General features: G+C 67.2%; 2 protein-coding genes across 4 annotated transcripts in view; one reads left to right on the top strand and one right to left on the bottom strand.

Annotated features, from left to right (window-relative positions):
* ARHGEF11 (Rho guanine nucleotide exchange factor 11) overlaps positions 1-8,746 on the top strand; it is a 79,447-nt gene extending 70,701 nt beyond the window's left edge. For 2 of the 3 annotated variants that reach the window (XM_080824523.1, XM_080824522.1), the window contains exons 29-41: positions 41-158; positions 812-990; positions 1,295-1,370; positions 1,459-1,626; positions 2,011-2,101; positions 2,607-2,732; positions 3,087-3,148; positions 3,950-4,168; positions 4,334-4,660; positions 5,930-6,040; positions 6,737-6,945; positions 7,163-7,349; positions 7,740-8,746. In XM_080824523.1, the coding sequence (XP_080680649.1) occupies positions 41-158; positions 812-990; positions 1,295-1,370; positions 1,459-1,626; positions 2,011-2,101; positions 2,607-2,732; positions 3,087-3,148; positions 3,950-4,168; positions 4,334-4,660; positions 5,930-6,040; positions 6,737-6,945; positions 7,163-7,349; positions 7,740-7,798 (1,932 nt within the window). In that variant the 3' untranslated portion in view covers positions 7,799-8,746. The remainder of the gene's footprint in view (positions 1-40; positions 159-811; positions 991-1,294; positions 1,371-1,458; positions 1,627-2,010; positions 2,102-2,606; positions 2,733-3,086; positions 3,149-3,949; positions 4,169-4,333; positions 4,661-5,929; positions 6,041-6,736; positions 6,946-7,162; positions 7,350-7,739) is intronic. The other variant, XM_080824524.1, reaches the window with a different exon arrangement.
* Positions 8,747-10,238: 1,492 nt separating this feature from the next.
* Positions 10,239-20,385, bottom strand: LRRC71 (leucine rich repeat containing 71; the record flags this gene model as incomplete). Its single annotated transcript, XM_080824521.1, has 15 exons — positions 10,239-10,358; positions 10,468-10,589; positions 10,890-11,073; positions 12,325-12,413; positions 12,795-12,885; positions 13,002-13,145; positions 13,637-13,726; positions 13,807-13,890; positions 13,989-14,148; positions 14,346-14,414; positions 16,097-16,174; positions 16,356-16,431; positions 16,506-16,631; positions 16,947-17,096; positions 20,226-20,385. 15 exons carry the CDS (start codon positions 20,383-20,385, stop codon positions 10,239-10,241), a joined length of 1,743 nt encoding a protein of 580 aa, XP_080680647.1.
* Positions 20,386-21,277: the final 892 nt, after the last annotated feature.

The raw sequence follows: 21,277 nt of genomic DNA, 5'->3' as shown, positions 1-21,277 counted from the left end.
GACTGGGCTGACCTCTCCGTCCGTGCCCCCATCCTTCCAGGAGGCTGAGAGCCACCCCCAGTGCCGGCGGCTGCAGCTCAGGGACCTCATCATCTCGGAGATGCAGCGGCTCACCAAGTACCCCCTGCTGCTGGAGAGCGTCCTCAAGCACACGGAGGGTAGGGCGCTGGGGGCATGGCCTCACGCAGACCTCCTCCTAGCGCAGCCCTGCTTCGTGACCTTTCGAGAGACCCTCCCGGTCTTCAGGGTCTGCTTCCTGGCCTCATTGGGGTCCGTCTCCAAGAAAGCGATCACAGCTGTGCCCTGGGGAAGATAAGGTGTTCAGAGAGGAGAGGAGGGAAGGGGGGGCCTCCAGCCTGCGTGGGGTCTGAGGAAGCATCCGGATGCACGCGGGGTTGGCACGTGGACTCCCCCATGACCGTGGTCCCACCCCAGGGCCAAGGCGCAGCCGGTGCCCACCCCACCTGTCCCCCTGTTGGATGCCTCCGTGCCCTTGGACTTGGGGTGTTGGAGTCTGGGTATGGAGTGGCCCCCCCGGATGCTGTCCCTGCCCCCAGCCAGTCCCCGGCCCTGCCCCCACGTCCCCAGAGCTGGTTGCAGGCCAGGCGGCAATTCCCAAGAGCTGCTGGTGTGTTCAGAGAGGGGCGGTCTGAAACCGAGGCCCCTCTGTAGCAGAGACCCTTATGTTTGAGGGCCTCAGTTAGGCAAAGGCAGCGCCCCGTGCCCATGCGTGCCGTTTCGCCAGGTGCTTCAGGCTTCAGCGGGCTTCCCAGGCAGGAGCCCCTGACCGCCACCTCTGCCCCGTCGGCAGGTGGCACCCCCGAACACGAGAAGCTCTGCCGGGCACGGGACCAATGCCGGGAGATCCTCAAGTACGTGAACGAAGCGGTGAAGCAGACGGAGAACCGGCACCGGCTGGAGGGCTACCAGAAGCGGCTGGACACCACGTCCCTGGAGAGGGCCAACAACCCGCTGGCGGCAGAGTTCAAGGTGGGAGCAGAGGCGGGGCCTGGAGGGATCCGGGGCAGGTGGCATGGCCAGTCTGGGATGGGGTGCCCCGACGGGCCCCCACGCACACCCAGGCAGACAGCCCCAGTGGCGGGACGAGGAGCTGGAACCGGGGGCTCCGGGGAGGGAATGAGACAGGGGCGGGGCGGGGAGAGGCCTTGGTCCTACCCGTGCCCCGCGGGGACATCCGAGCAGAGAGGGCCTCCTTTCCTCCGCGGGGCGTCTGGCGCCCGGGCGTCTCTTGCGTGTGCCCGACGAGCGGCGAGTGAGTGGCTTCTCCCTCCAGAGCCTGGACCTCACCGCCAGAAGGATGGTCCACGAGGGGCCCCTGAGCTGGAGGGTCAGCAAGGACAAGAGCTTGGGTAGGTGTCGGGCCGCGGGGGCCGCGGGGCTCCCGGGGGGCGGGGACGGAGCGCCGGGCCCTGACGGCAGCCCCCCCCCCCCCCACAGACCTGCACGCGCTGCTGCTGGAGGACCTCCTGGTGCTGCTGCAGAAGCAGGACGAGAAGCTGCTGCTCCGATGCCACAGCAAGACGGCGGCGGGCTCGTCGGACGGCAAGCAGACCTTCAGCCCCGTGCTCAAGCTCAACGCCGTGCTCGTCCGCTCCGTGGCCACCGGTACCCACAGGCGTGGGCGCAGCCCGGGACCAAGCTCCCTGCCTCCCCGTGGACCCCCTGAGCCAGAAGACACGGCCGGAATGGGGGCAGGGGGGTCTCGTGTCGGCCAGACAGGCAGACAGGCAGGAGAGGGCCCCGGAACGACGCCTGCCGTGCCTCCGGGGCTCACAGGCAGGGACAGGGACGAAGGCCCTGGTGCTCCCACCCTGGTAGGAGCGGAGGGTGGGGGATGGCTGGGAAGGGGACCTGTCGAGTGCCCGTCCCAGCGCGGGCCCCACGGGGTGCGCTGACGCAGTGCGTGTCCTGCCATGGTCGAGGGTCCGGGCTCCAGGGCTGCTGTCACCTCCGTCGCCCCCCCACCGACCCCCCCCCTCCCCCACACAGACAAGCGGGCCTTCTTCGTCATCTGCACCTCGGAGCTGGGCCCCCCCCAGATCTACGAGCTGGTGGCACTGACGTCGTCAGACAAGAACACGTGAGAATTGAGGGGGCCACGTGTAGTTGCCTTCCCCTTGGCCAGCGGGGTACGGGCCAGCGGGGACACCGCAGGGGCAGGGGGCCCCAGGGGCCACTGTCCTCGCTCAAGTCCAGTGTCGCCAGCGCCCCTTGCTCTTCTCGCTTCGGCCTGCTTCCTGCCCTCGGGGTCTGTCTTCTTCTCTAAGCTCTCTTCATCCACACGCCCTTGGCGGACGCCTGCCTCCCGGGCCGTCCCCCACCCACCCCATGTTGCCTCTCGGCGGCCCGACGAGGTGGCGTGACTCAAAGCACAGACTGGTGGAGTCAGACAGTGTCTCGGTGTCAGGGCCGTGCTCTGGAGCGTGGGTCTGGCCTCTCGGGTCGTGTGGAGGGAGCGAGCAGCTAGACAGCGCTGAGCCCAGAGCCCAGCAGAGGCTCACTGTTCGCAGCCGCCGGGTGGTGGACGGGGGTGCACCCTGGCCTTGTTCTCACCACCGGTCCTCTCTGCTCCTGCCGAGCCACAGATGGATGGAGCTTTTGGAAGAGGCCGTGCGGAATGCCACCCGGCGCCCGGGAGGTGCCCCCACGCTCGCCCATCCCCCGCCCCCGGGCACCCAGGAGCCGGCGCACCAGAGCCCCACACCCAGCAGGTGCTGGCCTGCGGGCCCCACGCGTCCTCGCTGCAAGCCACCTGCTTGCTGCTTCCGAGCCCTTCCCACCTCTGCCGTCCACCCCGTCTACTCGCCCCCTACCTGCCTGTTCTGGAGACCACACCGGAGGGGGGTGCGGGGTATACGGTCAGGACTGGCAGAAGCCAGCAGCATCCGTCCCCCCCACAAGATTGCCGGCCAAGGGCAGGTGCCAGAGCCTTACACCTCCCTGTTCCGACCCTCCTCGCTGTCTGTTTTGATGCAGGAGGCCAGGAGGCATCCGAGACCTCACCCCTTCTGGCTGGCAGAGAGTCAGAACCCCAGCGGGTGACCTCTGGTGTCTTCTTCCCTCAGGGTCCAGCTGGGTGGCTCAGAAGTGTTCCACGGCGAACCAGAGCCCGGGGAGCTGCCCGGAGGTACGTGCCCTGAGCTGTCTCTGCCGGACCCTCCCCCGCTCCCGCCGGCCAGTGTTAGGAGAGCAGGTCAGGAGGTGACGGGAGAGGCTCTTGGGGCCTGAAGTGTGAGGTCGGGATAGAACAGAGAAGTGAGTGAGCAGGGGCTCCAACAGACCTGAGCGAGTGTAGACGAGCTCGCATGGACAGAGCTTCTGACCCTGGCTCTCTGGGGACAGGTGTTTGGCCATTGGGTGGAGTCCAGGGGCCCCTGTTTCCTGCTGCTGGGCACTTCTGTGGAGAATGACATGCCGGGGGGACAGCGTTCCCTGGCTGGGGCTGGGGAGGAAGGGTACGGGGTCCCACTGAGCGATTCTCTGGGGAAGGACGTAGGACGCTGGGTTTAGAGAGAGACCTCCAGGCATGCTTCTGCTCCAGGTCCCTTTCCTGCCTCCTGCGGGTCTGTGGCCATCGGCCTTCTCCGGCTCTCGGGCCGCAGTGTAAGCGGCGCCCCTGTCCACCCCCGCCACGGCCTGTGCTCTCTGTCCCCGCGCCCGCAGCGCCGCCTGCCGTGTTTCTCACAGAGGTCCCTGAGTGTCTCCCGCCGGAACTTAAGCTCCCCATGGGCGGGGAGCCTTGTTTTATCGCTGCTGTGGGCCCAGAGCCTGGGCCAGTGTCTGGCCGTACTTGGTACTCAGTAAACATCAGTAAACGTCCCCGGCATGAATCAGCCAGGGTTCTGGTTCCCCTTGATCCAGAGCTGGGCTTGGGGTCGGGCCCCACGGACCTTCCCTCCCCTGCCTCACGCCGCCCTCCCACCCGCAGCAGGCCCTGGGCCCCAGCAGAGGGCGAAGGGGACGCACCCGGTCCTGCCGGAGGACCCCGAGCGGGAGGGCAGCCTGGAGGAGGAGCTGGGCGCCCTGCCTCACCCCTCCACGTCTGCGGGTGGAGAGCACAGGGGCGGCCGGACGAGAGACCCCATCCTCCTGCCCCTCCCAGGCCCTCTGTTCGCGGAAGGGCTGGCCGACTCAGCCCTGGAAGACGGTGAGTGCCTGGTGGATCCTTGTTCCCTCCACCGGCCGGTGCTTGAGGAGAGAAGGAGCCCAGACGGTCGGGACCCCACGTCCCCACGTCCAGCTCCGGCCCGTGGGGAGTCGGGGAGAGGACGCGCCCCGTGCTGGGGACGCCACCGCCCTCTTTCTCCTCCAGTGGAGAGCCTGCGACGCCTCATCCTGGGGAGCCTGCTGCAGGGTCAGCGCCCCGAGGCACAGCCCGCCGGGGAGCCTGAGGACGACCTCACCCCTACTCCGTCCCTCGGGAGCAGCAGCTGTCACCCTGCGGACCCCGGCTCCCTGGGGCACGGCCCCCTGGTGGGGGAGGAGCCAGAGCAGGGGGACGCGGCTCTCCGTTCCCTGGAGCGGCTGCCCCCGCGGGCCCGGAATTCCGGGATCTGGGAGTCTCCCGAGCTGGACAGGAACCCCGAGGAGGAGGCTTCGAGTGCCGAGGCAGCAGGAGGTTACAAGGTGGTGAGAAAAGGTAAAGTGCAGGGGGACGCCCCCTGTGGAGACAGACCCCAGCTTGCCAGGGTCAGGGCGAGTCTGCCTGGCGGCGCTGTAGCCCGGAGCTGAGCGCGCGGAGGCTGGTGCCGCCCAGAGGCTTTGGGGTCGGAGGGCCGGGCCTCAGAGCCTGTCCCCTAAGACAAAGGCCGAGCCCCTGAACCTGACGGTAGCCTGAGGACGGCCGTGCGAGCCAGCTGTCCCGGAAAGCTTCTGCTCAGGGTCTAAGGAAGTCCCGTGGCTCCCCTGGGGGGGCTGCACCCCCGACACCGGGCAGACACTGGGCAGACGCTCGCGGCCGCACGGAGGGCCCCGCGGCAGGGGAGGGTGCGTGGCGAGCCCATGGGGAGGATGGAGGCCGCGGGCAACGGCAGCCCGAAGAGCCAGGAGCAGCTGCGATGGGGGCTCGGGCGGGCTCTGGGCAGAGCAGGGAGCCGGAGGGAGGGAGGCCCAGGGCGAGGAGCGAGTGAAGCCTGAAGAAGGTACGGGGGTGCGGCGGCCAGGGAGGGGTCCCGGCCTCCGCTGCATTTCCGGCCGGCCGTGCCTGCCCAGGGTCCGCCCCGTCCTGGTTTCTGGGAACTGATCTTCCTTCTCTGCCCTTCGGTGAGCTGGTGGACAGCTTCTCTGCAGCCCTCTGGGCGCTTGCGTGTGCGACCTGTGTTCACTTTATTGTTCCTCCTTTTCCTCTGCTGCCTTCTCCCACCTCTCTGTTCCCCCCTCCCCTCCCCTGCTCCCCCTCCCCTCCCCTGCTCTCCCTCCCCTGCTCTCCCTCCCCTCCCCTCCCTCCCCTGCTCCCCCTCCCCTCCCCTGCTCTCCCTCCCCTGCTCTCCCTCCCCTCCCCTCCCTCCCCTCCCCTGCTCCCCCTCCCCTCCCCTCCCTCCCCTGCTCTCCCTCCCCTCCCCTGCTCCCCCTCCCCTCCCCTCCCTCCCCTGCTCTCCCTCCCCTCCCCTGCTCTCCCTCCCCTCCTCTCCCTCCCCTCCCCTCCTCTCCCTCCCCTCCCCTACTCTCCCTCCCCTCCCCTGCTCCCCCCTCCCCTCCCCTCCCCCCCCTCCCTTCCCCTCCCTCCCCTCCCTTGCTCTCCCTCCCCTCCCCTGCTCCCCCCTCCCCTCCCCTCCCCTCCCCTCCCCTCCCCTCCCTCCCCTCCCCTCCCTCCCCCCCCTCCCTCCCCTGCTCTCCCTCCCCTCCCCTGCTCTCCCTCCCCTCCCCTGCTCTCCCTCCCCTCCCCTGCTCTCCCTGGTGGTGGTGGCAGCTGGTGGCGGCACAGATGCAGTGGAGGTGGCGGGCGGCAAGGCCAGGCTCCCAGAGAGCGGCCGGTCAGGGCATGAGCCACCCGACGTGGAAGGCGGAGCAGAGGCTGCGGGTAACGAACTTCCCCTTGGACCCAGAGCCAGACCAGGATCAGAGTGTGGGGCCTGCAGGAGGGAGGGCGGGGGGTGGGCAGAGCCAGGCTTCGGCGGTGGACCCCTGCCTGCATTCACAGGGTGTTCCCTGAGAGTGTCCACGAGGGAGGGGTGGCACCCAGGGACAGGGGCGAGCCCAGGCCCTAGTCGGGAGACCATTTGGAGCGGAGTCGAGACAGTGGGGAGGCCTAGAGGGCCGGGAGCCCCGAGTCTTTGGCGTCTCCCCCCCTCCTCTCCTCAGCCCTGTGTGAGCCAAGGGGTCTGCGGGATCCTGCGGAAGACGGTGGTGGGGGCAGGGGACTGTGTGGACGTTCATTGGCAGAGCTTGCGATGGGGCAGGCATGAAGGAGCTTCCCTGCGCTCCTGTCCCCGACCAGTCCCTCTCTCTCCCCCTCCTTCAAAGACTGGGGGACACTCCCGATTCCCTAGCCCCCGCCACTGAGCATCCTCCCTCCACGTGGGTCATCGGGAAGGCTTTCTGGAGGAGGAAGGCCTTTAGGGGATGACGGGTGGGCATTGTGAGGCCGGCGTGCGCTGAGCTGGTCCACAGGACGCCATCCCCGGCCCTGGGTCGGTGTGGGGTGCACCGGGGGCACAGGAGGTGGCTCCCACCTCCTCCGTATCCCTCTCATCTCCTTCTCTTGCCACGGGGACAGGGAACTGCTTCTATGTCAGCATGCCGGCGGGACCCCCGGACTCCAGCACCGAGCCCTCGCAGCCCGACAGCCTCCCTGCGTGGCAGCCTTGGGGAAGCGGTGGAGGTCGCCGGCGCCCCGGCCACTCTGCGCCCAGCCTGGCCCTCAGGGACGTGGGCAGCATCTTCCACACCATCGAGCAGCTCACCGTCAAGCTCAACAGGCTCAAGGTGGGCCCGGCGTGGCCGGGGGGCGTGGCGGGGTGCTCAGTCCCCGTCCCAAGACGCGTCGCCTTGAGGGAGGGGTGTCCTCTGGCCTGGGTCCTCCCCACAGCCGCCCAGGAGCACAGAGCCACCCCAGGGTGTGGCGGGGGAGCGGCAGCCGGGCCCCTTCCCCAGGGCCCTGCCTCCCAGGACCAAGGTCAGATGCCCCCTGCTACCCTCCCAGGACATGGAGCTGGCCCACCGAGAGCTGCTCAGGTCCCTCGCGGGAGAGTCCGGCGGCACCACGCCCGTGGGCAGTTGCCACACGGAGGCGGCCACATGGCCAGACAGCTCCCTGTCACCTCCAGCCAGGGAAACCCTGGCCTCCGACTCCAGGGACAGCCACCAACCAGGGCCGTGCTCGGAGGATGGTGAGCGAGGCGATGTCCTCTGGGTACCTGCGGGGGGTGGACGGGGGTCCTCCTCCTCCTCCGAGTACAGTGAATTCATCCCCTCAGCTTCAGAGAGGGATCTGCAGGGAACCCCCACAGCAGCTCGTCTAAAAACTGGAAACCCTCTTTGGATTAGAGAAGGCACCAGGGAGCAGGTCCCCCCCCCCGGGAAACCTGCTCTCACAGGGCGGGCCAGGACACAGATGCCCACGGGCTCCGGGTGGACGGGAGTGCGGCGCTGCAGACAGCCCTTCCCAGGCCGCAGGAGAAACCCCGTGCCGTGTTCCAGACGGCCGCGCCGGGGCGGGTGGGGGTTGTCCCGGCACCACCAGACCAGCTCCTCAGCTGTCCTCCCCACCTCCTCCACAGGCTCCGACACCCCCCTGGAAGACGGTACAGCACTCACAGCCTCGTCCCCAGGACTGTAACTGTCCCCACGCCTCTGGGGGCTGGCCCGAAAGGGGCGCAGGGCAGTGGGAGCCCAGACCTCCTTGTGGGCCCGTGGAAGATGGGTCCAGCCGAGACCCTGGGGGCGCCCCACGTGTCGCTTGGTCTGCTCAGGTCCCGGCCCAGTTTCAGCGTCTCCCCTGCCCTCCAGCTCCCCCGAAGGCCTCTCTTGAGAATGCTGAGTGCATCTGAAAGGCCCCCCAGACACAGGTGAAAGGAGGGGTCTCTGTGTAAATGCACTTTCTTCCTCCCTCCCTCTCCCCGCAGGACCCCAGGGCTGAGGCGGGCTCCCTCCGCCTCTCCCCTCTTCGTCACTTTGGTTTCCTATAAATATGTACGTACTGTAAGTGCATCTCGCTCTGTAAATAACTTTGACCCATTTTGTTTGTGTTCCTGGGGGGCCGGAGGCAGGCCCACAGGGCACAGCTCGCATCTCCTAGTTAACAGGCCTGCTCTGGGGTCAGGGGCGAAGGGGGAGCCAGACCTGAGCACCGTGTCCCCCGGGGGCAGGAAGGCGTCCCAGCCCACCTGGCTTGAGAGCCCAGTCCCTGTGGCCTGAGCCAAGAGCTTCTCTCCCCTCCCAGGACAGTCCTCTTCGGGGGAGTTCCTGACCCCACCAATGTCCACCGTTCTCCACGCTCTCCCTAGGGAAAACCAGTGTATCAGGTGCGGCCCCGAAAACCAGGCCCAGGAGGTGGGGCAGGGGGTTCGAATGCTGAAGTCCCCGCATTAACCCGGGCCCATCCCAGGGGCCGTGGCGGCATGGGCCCCTGTCCCCGTGGCAGCCCCCTCCTCACGGCCTGGTAGGATATACACACTGTGCTAGGTGTATATATACGTATATATATAAATATATATATATAATATATAAAATATAGAGATGGAAATGACTGTTCTCCTGTTAAAATAATGTATACTCTTTTATTTTCTTTCTCTCATGGTTAAGTTTTTTTTGTTTTTTTTTTTTTTAAGAAAAGTTAAATATTCTTCAATCGCGGTGGTGTGTGTGTGATTTCTGGAACTGCTCGGATAAAAGATACTGTGGTTCTTAGGACTGGGGGGAAGACACAGGAGGCAGCCCCCAGGCCCCGAGCTTCCGACGTGTGCTCAGTGAGCCACCATTGGGCAGACCACATCCCACGGCCCCACGGCTGAAGCGGGGGGAGACAGCCCGTGCCATCGAAACACACACAGGCAACGGGTACAGAGTCGGGAGACCCCAGCAGCTGCCCTCCACGAGCCCCAGGATTTTAAGGCAAAATGGGGGGCAGGGGGAGGCCGTGTCCGAGGCCCGGCCAGTGCTCGCTGGCCTCAGCCTCCGCTCTGTCCCACCGCGCTGACGGGACCCAGAAGCCCCGTTTTCCCCAGACTTTCGGCCCTTCTGCCTTCCCTGACAGACCGAGGGCCAGATTCCCTTCCAGCTCTGCCTCGTGCTCCCTCCCAGACCCAGCACATGCCACCTGCCGACCCCACGGGCTTGGGGTCCAGGGGGACATCCGGCACTCCCCCCAAGGAGCCCTGCTGTGTGCTTGGGACGGGGGAAGGCGGGGGACGCTCCAGCAGCAGCTCAGCGGCCAGGTACCCAGACGCGCAGAGAGGCCCGTGAGAGCCGCAGAGCCTCACCGAGCCTCGCAGAGCAGGAGGGGGGCAGGGAGAGTGCGTCTCTGTGGACTGAGGGATATGCCAGGTTCCATCTGCATGCCAGGCTCCCTGGGCCCTCTCCACAGGTGATCTGGGGGGGGGGCAGCTCTCCACGCTCCTCTGGCCCGCCTGCCGTCGGGGCGCCCCTGGCTTCAGGCTGCCGTCACTTGCGGGCAAATGCACTGGGCTTTGCGGGCTTCGAGGTGCTTGGCCTTTGCCACGGCGATGCACAGAGACTTCACACCCTCTCCAGAGTAGCCTTCCGGTTCACATCCCTAGCGGAGTCCCCGTCTCCTCCGGAGTGACTGGGCACCTGAGCCGATCGGGAAACGCAGAAGAGGAGGGGGCCTGCGGTGGCGGAGCCCGAGCCCTCCCCGTGCCCCTTCACCGGGCCTGAGCCGGCGGTGAGAGTCCCAGGTCATCCCACCGCGTCCTCTGAGACCAGAGGCTGAATGCGGGTCCTGGCATGTCCCCTGTCCTCCAGCAAACACAGGCAAAGCGAGCAAGAAGCAAGCCCGAGGAGGCAGGAGAGTGGTGGCCCTGGCCGCCCGAGCCTAAGGGCCCGATCTCATCCCAGGAGAGCCGCAAAGCCCTTCGGCCATTTCAGGCCCCGTGACAAGAACAGACTCAAGAGTCCAAACCTTCCGTGTAGTTCTGGAACAGTTTTCAGATAACAGCAGGGGGAAAGGACAGGATCGTCGTTTGTTAATGACTCCGAGATCTCCCCCAGGGAAGCCAGCCCACCGGCCGGGCCCCACGTGGGAGGGGGTGGGGGAGGGGCTAGGTGGAGGACCCCGTGGGCTCCTCCTCTCTGGGCTTGGCCTTGCTGATGGGGTCCCTGGGCAGCATCAGCTCCTGGATCATGGTGTACGTGGGACATTGTGGGGAGAAGCAATTTTTCTGAAGGAGGGAAAGGAAGGTGACAGATGACAGGGATAAATACCACTTCTCTGGGAGGGGACAGTTTCCCAGGTCAGGGCAGGGGCGTGGGCAGGAGCGGGGGACTCACCGCCAGCGACAGGCACAGCAGTCCCACAGGGCCCTTGGCCGCGCTCTTGGACTTGGAGAACTGGGCCTGGTGCTGCACGGTGACCAAGAAGCCCTCCAGCCCGACCTCGGTGATGCGGTTTCCTGGTGGGGGGAGCAGCCGGGTGGCCCCCAGCCCCTGCCCCCCTCACCCCTCTGACTCTCCTCTGGCCTTCCTGCCTTGACCTCCCACCCACGTCTCTCCCGACAGTTAAGACTGCCAGAAGCGGGGCCTGTCCTGCTCCTGCCCCGCCCCCCCCCAGCCCTGGTGGGGTGGCCTCTGCCCTCGCGGTGCCCAGCCGCGGCACACCCCTGCTCTGCTCCACCGAGTCGGGGCTGCCCCCCCCACCTGCTGCATGGGGCCCAGGTGGTCGCAGTGGGAGGACGGCAGGGGCGCTCACGCACGGGTGAGGTTGAGGTGCAGCAGGACCTTGTTCCCAGGCATGAACACTTTCCCCTCTCGGTGCTCCACGGGCTCCAGGAGAGGGTTAACCACCTCTGAAGGCTCGGAGACGAGCTGCTGAAGCAGGAGGACCCCTGCAGCTGACCCGAGGGGCTCAGCCCACGGCCGCGCTCTCTGTCCTCCGTGCTGGGGGTCCAGAGACAAGTCTGCACCCCCAGAAGCACCCCTGGAACGTGGGCCGGGAGCCAGGGCGGCCCCATCCCCCCACGCGCACGCAGAAGCCAGTCTGTGGGGCCCAGAGGAGGTCCCCAGAACAGGGCCCGGGGCAGGTCCCCGGGACCACAGCGGAGGAGGTGGAGGACAAAGGCCGTCCAGGCAGAGGAACCGGCCAGAGCAGAAGCCAAAGCGTCGTGTGGCACCGGGGTTTCCCTGGGCGCCCGCGGCAGCGATGAGGGCCGCGCCTGGGAGAGAGGGGCGCCCGCAGGGCGGCGGGCGGCGGCGGCGGCGGCGGCGGGGACGGCCCGGTCGGGATGGGCGGGGCGGGGGCGGGGCGGGGGCGGGGCCTGGCTGGCTCGGGCGCCGGAGCGGAGCGGCGGCTTCTGACGTCCAAGCCCCACGTTGGGCATAGAAATTAATTTAAAAAAGAATTTTAACGCAGCCCCAGCCCCTCTCCACCTGACCTTCCTCTCTGCTAGGATCCTGTCTTGATGGCAGACAAGACTCCCAAGAGAGGCCCTTCCCTGCCTATGCTGGAGACAGAAGGGGAGGACACAGACCCTGGGGCCGCTGAGGGCCGGGGCCGGGGCGGGGGCGGGGGCGGGGGGCGGCGGCAGTCGGGACGGCGCCAGAGTGAGGTGTCAGACCCGTCCGAGGTGAAAGGGGGAACCCAGGCTCCGGTAGCAGGAGAGGGGGTCTCCAGGAGCCGTGCGCGGGTGGGGCCGCAGGGGGACGTAAGACGCCCCGCCTTCCTGGGGCGCGGAGGACCGGGGAGCCCAGCGGAGGAGAGCTGGGAGGGGCTGGCCGCCCCAGGGCCCCGGGAGAGCTGACATAACAGGGAAAGGCTGAAGGGAAAGGAGAGCCCTGAGCTCCTACCCGCCCCCCAGCCAGCCCGGCGGGCGTGGGGGGCACGCGAGGACGGTAGGACATGAGTGGAAGCCGGAGAGACCCTCCAGGAGGGCCTGGCGACACGCACTTGAGGGAAGTCACAGCTGCCCACCATGGCCCCCCTCCCCGCGCCCACCCTCCTCCCTGCCTCCCCGCACCCACCCGGTTCCCCCCACCCCACGCCCAGCCCCTGGCGCCCACCCGGCTCCCTGAGCTCCCCCCACATCCACCCGACTTCCTGCGCCCACCACGCCCCCAGCGCTCACCCCGCCCCGCCCCTGCGCTCCCGCGTGTGCAACCCCCCCCCCCCCCCCGCCCCGGCCCCCAGCCTACCTCGGACTCCAGCAGGAAGCTGCGCTTCTCTTTGTTTCCGATCTTGGGCCCTTTCCCCTTGTTGGGCTTCTGCTCGGGGATGGTGACCTCTGGAGTGGGGAGAGGCGCCAGAATGCACCGCGTAGATGGTGCCAAACTGCCCGGGGGCCCCAGAGGGAACGGGCTGGACCAGGAGGTTCGCGCCTCAAACCTTGGGACTGGGTGCAAAGGGAACAGAACCCGGTGGGCGGGTCCCTTTCCTCAGGCCAGTGCCACGGGGGTCCAGGCAGGGGACACGGGGCGCGCAGGTTCCGGGGCAGGATGGGTGCCCGGGGCAGAATGGGGGGCTCACCAACAGGAGGAAACCGGCCCAGAGACCGCGGCGGACCCCAGGAGGACCAGCCGGCACTCCGGAGCCGGTGCTCTTCCTCCCCCCCCCCCCAGCAAGGACGGGCCGCCAATGGGCAGCACCACTTACTCCCCTTACTTACTCCCCTTGGAGGCCTTGGTGTCTTCTTTCTTGAGGGTCCCCTGTGTGGGTGACTGCCCTGACCCCGGCTTCTCCTCTCTCTTTGCCCCGTCCTGTGCAGCAAGGAGAGAGCTGAACGCCCCACTTGCTGGGGTTGTCCCCAGGCCCTCCTCCCTGCAACCCGCCTGCGCTGCGCGGGGGCTTCCTCCACCGCTCGTGGCACACCCACCCCTGACTTATCCTTTTTCTTGCCCAGGCCTTTCAGGGTCTTCGTGGTGGGCGTCTTGTCTGGCTTCTCCGACAGGGCAACATTGCTGACCCCCGTGAAGGGGTTCTTCTCGCCTTTGGAGTCCCCGTGTCGGGAGGAGGAAGGCTGTGCCACAGAAGGGAGGGGGAGGAGCCAGCACCCCTTCCTCAGGGAGGAGCGAGGGGAGCCGCATGCCCGGCTGGCAGCGGGACCGACAGCACCCCCACCCCATCTCCCTGCCTGAACTCTGACACTGCTGTTGGGGACGCTGGGCTGGGGGCCCAGACTCCCACGCTGGGAGGGAAAACCAGACACTTCCACTGCTCCGAGTGCGCGTTGTGCCTTCTCTGCATCAGTCCTCTCCACGGCCCCAGGAAGCAGTCGTTCCACTGGTGGGCAAACAGCTCGAGCTCTGGGGCTGGGACCGGGCTGCTCCGGGGCTGGGACCCGGCTGCTCCGGGCTCTGACTCTAGCCATCCCCTTGGCCCACACGCTGCTGGCCGCGGCTTGGTAGGAGACAGAGCGCAGACGCCCACTAGGCCTGCGCCCAGGGGCGACGACAGGCCAGGCCCAGGAGAGGCCGGCTTAGGACGGGCCAGGGGGGCCGCAGGGCTCACCGATCGCGAGCGCTCCTGAGACCCCTTTTCCAGCAGGAGGCGGCGGCGCTCCACCACCTCCGTATGTGTCAGCTCGAAGGGGCGCAGGACCTGAGGCAGGCGGCCACTCAGACGCCAGCCACCAGCCGGGGACACCCCCCCAACACCTCCCCCCGCCCTACCGCACCCACCTCAGCCAGCTTCAGGGCGCCCTGGTCCTGGATACGGTTGTGCGCCAGGGACAGCCAGAGCAGGGCGCGATTCAACCTGAGGCCCTGGGTCGGGGGTGGGGAGGAGCACGTGTGAACCCGCTGCCCGCCACCCCACTCCCGGGTCCCCGGATCCCAGCTCCCAGGTCCCGCCAGACACGCACGTCCGCGATGTAGCCAGCGCCTGCATCCCCGATGTGGTTGAAGCCCAGATTGAGCGAGACCAGAGAGCGGTTGCAGCTGTGCAGTGTGGACAGAGCCTGGCCCAGCAGCTGTGCCCCATGGTCGTCGATTTCGTTGTTCCGCAGGGACAAGTGGGAGATGCTGCCCGTGGGGTGGGGAGGGGGACTCGCTAGGAACATGGGGTCGGGGCTCGCCTCTCCGGGGTATCTGACCTCTGAGGGTGAAGGGGCAGGAATCGTGGATCCGTGGGCAGGTGGGGGACGGCAGGGAAGGGGAGACTAGGACTACCTGCCTGGGGAACAGGCCGAGAGAAAGGGGGCGAGAAAAAGCAGTCTCACGTGCTGTCCAGCGCCATGAGCTTGTGATAGGACTGCTCGGGCAGCGGGTTGCCCTCCAGAGACACCTTCCTGAGGACAGGGAAGGTCTGAGAACCAGGAGGCACCCCCAAGGCCCGAGGAGGGATGGGGTCAGAGAGGAGGTGTGGGTCTCCGGGGCGCAGATGGGAAACAGACTCAAAGGATGGCCTTCCAACAGAGAAAATTATACGGGACAGAAGTGTGGCTGTGCCCGGGGTGGTCACTCCCCAGCGATAGTGGCCCGTGGTGACGTGGCCTCTGGGAGGATTCCTGTGACCACCACGTGTGCCCCACCAGAGGGTGGCTAGACCTGATGACTCACTTCTGACCAAATGGGATATGACAAAAGTGGTGAGATGTCACTTCTAAGTTCAAGTTCCAAAAAGAATGTTGCCTCCAGGTTAGGGGCTCCGTGGCCGGCGCGGGGCTGTCCACCTGCAGGGAGGCCTCGTGCTTCGGGCACCGGCCACGGGTGGAGCTCAGAAGCCAGGGGACAGCAGCTCCAGCCCACGCTCCAGCCAACAGCTCCACCCACCCCCACCCGCCTACCCGCCCACCCCCCACGGAGAGATTTGTGAGTCAGGAATAGGGAACTGACTGGGACCACCACTAGCAGTGCCCCCTCCCACAGTGCCCAGGGATGGGAGGGGGATGGAGGACCTTTCCCAAGTCACAACAAAAGTTGAAATAATGGCACGAAATTTCTCTACTTAAAAATATTCTCCCACGGGGCGCCTGGGTGGCTCAGTGGGTTCAAGCCTCTGCCTTTGGCGCGGGTCATGATCTCAGGGTCATGGGATCGAGCCCCGCATCAGGGTCTCTGCGCAGCGGGGAGCCTGCTTCCTCCTCTCTCTCTACCTGCCTCTCTGCCTACTTGTGATCTCTGTCTGTCAAATAAATAAATAAAATCTTTAAAAAATATATTCTCCCCCAATTTAGTATCACTTTCAGCCTTTGGGGTTGGCTCCTCTTTCACCTAACCCTGACCACATTCATCTTAAGTGATTTGTACGTTCCTCTTATTTTTATATCTTACAACGAATGCTACCGTTTTGTTTCTGCTGGCTAATTTGTTTCTAATTCCCACGATGGACACAAGTCACGTTTCATAGTGTTCTGTATGAAAAGGGTTGAGGACCTCCAGTGGCAGAGGACGCCACCCTGCCCTGCAGACACGCCCATGGGGGGTCGGGGCGGGGGGGGGGGGGTGTGAGGTGGGCGAGCCAGTGTGAGGCCCTGGGGTTTGTTCCGTGAAACAGGGTAAGTCCAGGCTGCTGAGGGAGCCTCGGGAAGGGGCGCCCAAACCAGCTTTGCCAAGGGCACCTGTAACTACACCCCCTTACACCTCACACCCGCTCCTCTTCCTCGGCACAGCTTTGCTCAGCACCGCCTCCTCCAGGCAGACTTCCTGTCTCCCCGTCCTACACCCGTGCAGTGGGTGACTGCGCCTTACCTGCCCCCACTCCAGTGGTAGGCCCCAGGCCCCAGGTAGGAGGGAAAAGCTCCGGGAAGAGAGTGGATGGTGGTGGGAGGTGGGGGGAGGGGAAGGAGGCGAGGAAGGACCGGACCCAGAGGCTAGCCTCTCCAGGCCCTGGTACGGCCGACGGGGGACCCGCTTCTTCTGGTCAGACCGGAGCTTCAAAAATCAACACAGCCCCGGGCAGGGATGCCGCTCTCCTCCCCAAACTGCCCACCCTGCCAGGGCCCTCCCACCCTCCTCTCCTCTCTCAGACCTGAGCGTGGATGCGCAGAGAGGCAGGAGAGCGATGAAGGTGGCCAGGGTCTTATCGGTCAGCCCCACCTTCCACAAGCTGGACTTGGGGGGTACAGAAACCCAGCTGGAGCCTCGCCTCCTCCTCCCCAGGCCCCTCCCTCCAGCCACACCCTCCCTATGCCCCTCCTCCCACAGCGCGCGGGCGGCCCTTCTCCCAAGCCCGGGAGGCGGCGGCCCCACACGGGCCTCCTGCCCTCCCCAGCCCCGCGTCCCCTCACTTGATGGCCTGCAGCTGGCTGAGCGGAGGCAGACATTTAGAGAAGATTCCCAAGATCCGCTCCTCGACCTTCCAGCCTGCGGGCGGAGGAGGGGGAAGGCGCCTCAGCCCGGGGCCGGGCGCACGGCGGGGGCGGGGGTGCGGGGCTCACCGCGGACGAAGACCTCCTTCACCGACTTGTCCTCGGGCTCCAGCTCCACCTGGACCGTGGGCCGGAAGAACACGTACTTGCTCTCCAGACTGTTGAGGCTGCAAGAGCCCGACGGGCGCTGATCATCTGCAAGGGCGGGTGCGAGGGGAGAGGAGGGAGGAAGCGGAGCCACGGGCCTGGGGCGGCCGCACGGACGTACCGCTCAGGTGGGCGGGGGCGGCTCCGGCCGGGGGCGCAGCGTCTTGGGCCCGCAAGCGGCGTGGGCCGGGGTTGGGGAAGGAAGCCGGGAGACTCACCCACCTGCACCCGGCCGCGTCGGACCCTCCCCGCACGGCCGCACTCACTGCCCTGCGCCCCCGCCATTCGGCCCGCCCGGCGGTGCGAGGCCGGCTTGCACCGGGCGACCCCGGCAGACACCCCCGGGGCTCCCCGGGCACTCACCTAAGGCGGTCTTTTCCGACATCGAGGCCGAGGGGACGAAGGCCGGGTGCGGGCGAGGCCGGGGGACAACTTTGGGGAAGTCGGTGTAGCCCGAGCGCGTGCAGAGCTCCGCGAAATCCGTCTCGAGGACCCCGGTGCACTGGTACTCCTCTGCGGGGCGGCGGGGGACGGCGGTTGTGGCCCGGGGTCGCCACCGGGGGGCAGCAGAGAGCAGCGGGCGCCCTGCGGGGTCCCCGGCCCGCCCGGACCGCGCCGCCCCGCGTCCCCAGGCTCGCCCGCCGGGGGTGGGGGGTGGGAGTGGGGGTCGGGGGCGGGCGGAACAGCTGGGGCCCCTCCTCAGGAGAACGTCTTCACAGCCATTTGTTAAACGTAAGATGCGTTGTAGAAACCCGCAGGAGCAAATGGCGGGGAATCCAGACGCCGGAGAAGGGGCCAGAAGGGCGCGGGCCACGCACAACCCGGGGCGCCCAGCCTCGGTGCGGGCACCTCCAGCCAGCCGCCCGTCAAGGTCGCTTCCCCTCCGCGGCCCGCCCGCCGGGGGGCCTCCACCTCCCACAGGGTCCCCCGCGCAGCCTCCTCCTCCGTTCCCTGGGACGGCCCAGGGCCACGCGGGGAAAGCAGCCCAGGCCCGCTGCGAGCAAAGGCAGGAGCCCAGGAGCCCCTCGGCAGACGCAGCCCGCCCGCCCCGCACCGACGCCGAGCGCCTCCGGCGTGCGTTCGCCCCGCAGCGCGTACACGGCGCTACACCCGCCCGCACTCTTCTAGATGCGCTGGGAACGTCCGTTCACTCCAGAGCTCCATGCGGACAGGCGCCCGGCGCATCCCCTCCGGAGGGCGGTGCCGACCTGAGGGAGCCCCCAGAGGCCCCTGGTCTTTCCTGCCTCCCCATGGGCATCCCAGGAAGAAGTGATTCCCGGAGCCGGGAAGAGGTGTCCCTGGCACGTGGGAGAACCTGGAGGCTGAAGGGTTGGGCCCCGCGCGCAGCCTGGAGCCCCCACGCACCATCACTCCCACCTGGCGGCCCCCCGGGGTTGCAAGCTGAGCCGGTGGACAAGGACCGCTAACAGCAGGAAACCCGCCCGGAGGCAGGAGATGGTCTGGGAGCACAGGGGCTCCGCGTTCACGGGGACAAGAGAGGGTGGAGGGTTCTTGTGGCAAAGGAGCGCGAGGCACGTTCCTCCCGCGCCCGCCGTGGGGAGAGCAGGATGCACAAGACACGGGAGCTCCCTGGGCAGGGCCGCCGGGAAGAGGCTCAGGGTCCCAGGGTAACGCCCTCGCACAGCGGTCTCCCGCACACCGCCGGCCTGCGGGGGCTGGTCCCCCTCAACCCTTCCTGCTTCACCCACACCACCTTTCTCTACAACAGACCTTCTCGAACTTGAGCAGCGCCTGGAGAACCAGTCAAAATAGTTTCCTGCCCCGCCCTCGCCCCAAGGGACCGTGACTCCACTGGCCCAGGGGAGTCCGGGAAAGTGCATTTCTAACAACCTCGAGGCTGGTGCAAAAGCTACTGGTCCCAGGACAGCGCCCTGAGAGCCGCCGCCGCTGCCCTAGGAGCCGGCTCCCCGACGGAGCGTCTCGGGACCCTGCGCGCTTGGGCAGCACATGTGCTGAACTTGGCGGGACGCGGAGATGCTCTGTGTCTGGGCCGGAGCCCGCGGTTACCTGGGGGACGGTGCCGCTCCGACGGGGCCTTCTCTTGCTCCCCCTCGCACACTCCCACTTTGCTCTCGCTACAGACCTCGGCTTTGCACTCCGGAGAAGCAGAGGCCAGCAGACGGCGTTTCCTCTAACCCTTCCTACCGCTGCCATCCCTCGAGCCGAAGCACCAGCCCAGAGCCCTGCTTCTGCCCTGCGCAGCACGCAGGACCCTCTGACCGCCATGTGTTCCTGGGCAGCATCCCCGGGCAGTAGTCACCGGCATTCTGTCCCCGCTGTCGGCTGGGCCAGTCAGACTTCCCGGCCAGCTGCGCTCCCCTAACAGCTCTGGGCTGGGTCCCGAGTGCTCCGTTCTTCCCTCCTGCCCAGAGGAAGCTCTTTCCTTCCCAGGCTGGCCGGGACCTCAGCAGCTCCCAAAGTCACACCTCCAGCCCTGCACTCTCTTGAGTGCTCCAGACGTGTCCGCGCCGAGGCTTCTCTCACACGCCCTTCCTCCAGCCCTTCCTGGCTGCGTGAATGGCCCCTCAGCCCACCTACTGGCACCTGGGAGTCCTTCTCTTCCCACCCCAGCCAAGACTACCAACTCATTACCAGGAAGCCTAACCCGTTCTCCCTCACTGCTCTAGTCCAGCTCCCACGGTGCCCCAGCCGGACTGTTGAAACACCTCGTTCTCCGCCCCCCTGCCTCATTCTCTCCCCTCTCCATGCCATTGTCCCTACAGAGTGGTGTGGGGGAACTGGCCCCTGACCAAGGTCTGACGATCACGGCCTCTTCCCGTGTTGGTTTCCCATGAGTCCAGGGACAGCAAGCCCCTGTCCCCTTTCAAAGCAGTTGGATCTGAAGCCAGAGGCCTTCCAAGAGGGCGTCCTGGCTGGCTCGGTTGACAGAGCATGTCTCTTGATCTCAGGGTCATGAGTTCAAGCCCCATGTTGGGAGTGGAGCTTACTTAAAAAAAAAAAAAAAAAAAAAAAAAAAAGCCTTCCCATAAATTCCCCTTCGTGTATCATGGGTTTGGGTTGGGGTTCCAAGGGACAGAAGCATATGCTTACTTGTACGCTGCCTGTGGTTTTCTTTTCCCAGAAAATGTAAATGGACTATGTGTGTATTGTTCTCTCCCTACCCAAAAAGTGATTGTTGAATGAATGAGTGAACAAAACTCCAAGTCCCCTCCTGGTAGGTTCCCTGGCCGCCCTGCCCTCCTTCCACCCCCTTCCCCCGGAACCTCCTGTCCCTCTCTGGGCCCTCTTCGCCCCTGCGTCTTGGCACATCTTATCGCATTTCTCAGTTCCAAACCACAGTGTGGGTTTTCTAGGATCGAGTTCGAGTCAAACATCGGCCAAGCTGAGTTCCAGGAGCGGGGCTGGAAGTGCTGTGATTTCTAGGGAGAGAGCCCAAGGCCACGCTGCCAATAGCCGTTAGCACGCAGAGCACCCGCCGCGTGCCATGTGCGCGGGGCGGGGTAGTGCACCTGCTGAGCACAGAGCTCCTTAGCATCAGAGACGCCACGACGGTCCCCCGGCTCGGTGTCGCGCGCACCAGGGCGTCGGCCCGCGGCACGACGACGGCGCCCACCCGCCCTGGCAAAGCCGAGCGCGCGAGGAGCCCGGCCGCCCGCCTACCAGGGTTCTTGGGCTCCTCCTCGCCCACCGGCTGCAGGACGGTGACCGGCTTCTCCTTGGCCGCGCGATCCCCCTTCTTGGTCACCGCGCCGGACGACTTCTGGGTCCCGGGACGCGGGGCCCGAGGGGAGACCCCGGGCGCGCTCGCCTCCCCGGACATGCCGGCGCGGTCCGCAGCGACTCTGGAACGGCCCGGCGGGCGAGGAGGCCAGACAGGACTCGGTGGGGCCGGCCCAGAGGACGGTCGAACCGGGGGTCTCTACTCCGCGGCCACCGCCCTCCCCGCCCGCGGCGGCGTCGCCTCCGCGTCCCTCTCCACGACAACCGTGCGCGGCGGGCCGGCGGGCGGGAGCAACCGCAGAGCGCGCGGGGCCACCCGGGGGCGCCGCCGAGCCACGGCCGTGGGTGGGCAGCCTGGGGGCGGGGAGCCTGGGGGCGGAGCCACAGCCCGGGGGCGGGGCGAGAGAGCGCGGGGGCGCCGCAGAGCCGCGGCCGGGGGCGGAGTCACGTGTGGGGGCGGGACCACGGCCGGGGGCGGGCGCTAGGGGTGGAGCCACGGCCGGGGCGGAGCAATCGGGGGCGGGGCCACGGAGCGAGCGCGAGGGAGGAGCGGGGTCGGGAGCGCTCGGAATCCACGCGGCCCGCGGCGCCCCGGAAGGCCGCGAGCATGTGAGGGACGCGGCGGTCGGAGGGAAGTGGGCAGAAGAGTCGGTGGGGACAGACCCACTTCCGGGGCGCTGTACGGAGAGGGTCCTCGTGGGAAAGGCGCGCGCTGGGTTTCCATCCTCGACCCGTCTAGTTAGCCTCTGGGAAGTGTGGGCAGTTAGTAGGTCCGGATTCGGTGTCCGCGGGTAGTGTAGACCCTGCCGGTTCCACGGCGGCGGCCCCTCTCCCGCCTGCCTTCCCCCTTCAGCCTCCGCAGGGCTGTGCGCCCCCAATGTCACTCCCAGCGCCGGCCTGCCTGTGCGCCTTTGTGCCGCTGCCCTGCGGACAGGCCGCTCCTCGGAAGCCGGGCCTCCCGCGGCCTGTGAGCTCCGAGCCCGCGTTGGCCC

Source organism: Martes martes (genome assembly GCF_963455335.1).
Source record: "Martes martes genome assembly, chromosome: 15".
In the NCBI taxonomy this organism is placed as follows: domain Eukaryota; kingdom Metazoa; phylum Chordata; class Mammalia; order Carnivora; family Mustelidae; genus Martes; species Martes martes.
Note: the sequence above shows the minus strand (reverse complement) of the source record. Positions and strands in the feature narration are given on the sequence as shown.